Source organism: Sinocyclocheilus anshuiensis, unplaced genomic scaffold (genome assembly GCF_001515605.1).
Source record: "Sinocyclocheilus anshuiensis isolate Anshui unplaced genomic scaffold, SAMN03320099.WGS_v1.1 scaffold185, whole genome shotgun sequence".
Classification (NCBI taxonomy): Eukaryota; Metazoa; Chordata; class Actinopteri; order Cypriniformes; family Cyprinidae; genus Sinocyclocheilus; species Sinocyclocheilus anshuiensis.
In genome coordinates this window covers 1,170,251-1,172,476 of record NW_015539887.1, presented here as the reverse complement: position 1 = coordinate 1,172,476, position 2,226 = coordinate 1,170,251, and the positions used below count along the sequence as shown (strand labels likewise).

At 35.1% G+C, this 2,226-nt stretch overlaps 1 protein-coding gene across 1 annotated transcript in view; it reads left to right on the top strand.

Annotated features, from left to right (window-relative positions):
• Positions 1–2,226, top strand: part of ankrd28b (ankyrin repeat domain 28b) — a 32,785-nt gene that overhangs the window by 9,920 nt on the left and 20,639 nt on the right. Inside the window, exons 2-4 of the mRNA XM_016482163.1 lie at positions 1,368–1,451; positions 1,536–1,614; positions 1,754–1,824. Coding sequence (XP_016337649.1) covers positions 1,368–1,451; positions 1,536–1,614; positions 1,754–1,824 — 234 coding nt within the window. The remainder of the gene's footprint in view (positions 1–1,367; positions 1,452–1,535; positions 1,615–1,753; positions 1,825–2,226) is intronic.

The window sequence follows — 2,226 nt, the reverse complement described above, 5'->3', positions numbered from 1 at the left end:
GATTACAGAACCGGCTTTACTGATAAGATGCGCGTTAAATATCACATGCGATTTATCGTGCAGCCCTACTGTCAATTATAGTTCTTAAAAAAAAAAGCAACTGGCAAACATTGGTATCGGCAGGTCACACTTACAAAGAAATTGGAATCGGCCAAGAAAATTGCAATCAGTGCATCTCTAATTGTTGGGAACATCAATTCTTTGTTATAATGAAATAAAAAATAAATAAAAGTATCCACGAATAAGGTAAATTCTACTTTTCAAACAATTTAAAATCGTACGAGTCTTTTTGAATGGGGGGAGGGGGGTTGACCAGAAACTGGTTACAATCATTCTTCAAAATATCTTCTTTTATGTTGAGGAGAAAAGGGAAATTCATAGAGGTTTAGAACAATTTGAGGGTAAGTATATGTGACAGTATATAAGTCATTATAATCCGTAATTATGTCCCCCCTGGATGCAACAATTATATAGTTTAGAATGGCTTTTAATGTTTTTGTCTCGTCGCTCCGGCCGGGACAAGGCATCACAATATGGTAAGGGGCGTAAAATTTCCGTCACACGCTTGAGGTATTCGGCCAATCACAATGCACTGGATAGCTGGCCAATCAGAGCACACCTCGCTTTTCAGACCAATGAGTTTTGTAAAAATCGACGCGTTTCAGAAAGGCGGGGCATAGAGGAGAAACAATAATGTACAGTATGTGGAAAATAATGTGTTTTTTTTTTTTTTACCTTAAACCGCATAAACACATTTCATTACACCAAATACACCAAATAATGTTCTTTTTAGCAACATCATATGACCCCTTTAACAATTTTGAGAGATTTATTGTACTGGGAAAGATGGAATCCAAATTATGAAATTCTGTGACGAAATGCTGATTAAAGAAACAAAGTTCAATGTTATAATCTCTCCTTTAAAACATGAATGTTTGTTTACTAGAATGAAAGCATGACATGTTTTTTTTTTATTTTTTATTTTTTTTTAATCATTGTAAGGGAAAGAAAATTGACCAATGATTAAAGAATGAAATGTCAATTTGCAGTGCAGCTCAAAAAGACAAAGCGAGGAGGCAGAGGCTGGTTTTATTTAGAATCACTCTGGCACTTGAGGATGCACTTACATAAGCAATACACAGGCAGTCTCATGACAACACTACATCAAGGTGCTGTTGCTTCGGTTTGCTGTCAGAAGTCTTTAGGGAAGAGATTCAACCATGTTTACCCAGTTATTGCAAACAAGTTATCAGACTCTGCATTTAAGTTCACCTGTCAGGGCACAGATGAAATGTCACAGTTCAGATTTGGCCATGTTTCTCATTGTCAGTTGTGTGACTTGAAGTGTGTGTCTCTCTGTCTTTCAGCCTGCCCTGCTAAAAGCTATTTTTAATGTTGATCCGGATGAAGTACGCTCTCTCGTTTTCAAGAAAGAGGATGTGAATGTACAAGTAAGAAAAAAATGGCTGGATTTTAAATTGATCCACCTTATATTTAGAATTGGTTCACTTAATAATAAATAAACTTTCTTTCAGGACAACGAAAAAAGGACACCGCTGCACGCAGCTGCTTACCTAGGAGATGCTGAGATTATAGAGCTCTTAATTTTATCAGGTAAATGCATCTGGAATATTTAGGATAATGAAACTAATTTTCCGAAGCTTCTCGTATCTCCTCTCTTTGATTCCAGGTGTCTTCAAATGTGGCTTTGATGTATTGTCATACTGTTATTCATGTTTTGCTTGTGATGTAGGGGCGAGGGTGAATGCCAAAGACAACAAATGGCTGACCCCTCTGCACCGCGCAGTGGCATCCTGCAGTGAGGTATTACAACACAGAGACACACACTTGGATTCTGTAGGTTTTGCTTAAACTTTGCTTCCTGAAGAACATAATTGTCACAGTACCATAATTTCTGTAGGGAATGCCAAAATAGTGACACAGATTCTGACAGTACAGCAAAAGCTAATGTGCTTTTGAAATGAACAAATATTTTATATATATATATATATATATATATATATATATATATATATATATATATATATATATATATATATATATATATATATATATATATATATATATATATATGTTAAATATTTTAGTCACACTTTATTTTAAGGTCCCATTCTTGCTATTAACAAACCACTAACTATGACTTTTGCCTCAAACTCCTGATTTGCTGCTTATTAGTAGTTAGTAAGGTATTTGTCAAGTTTAGGA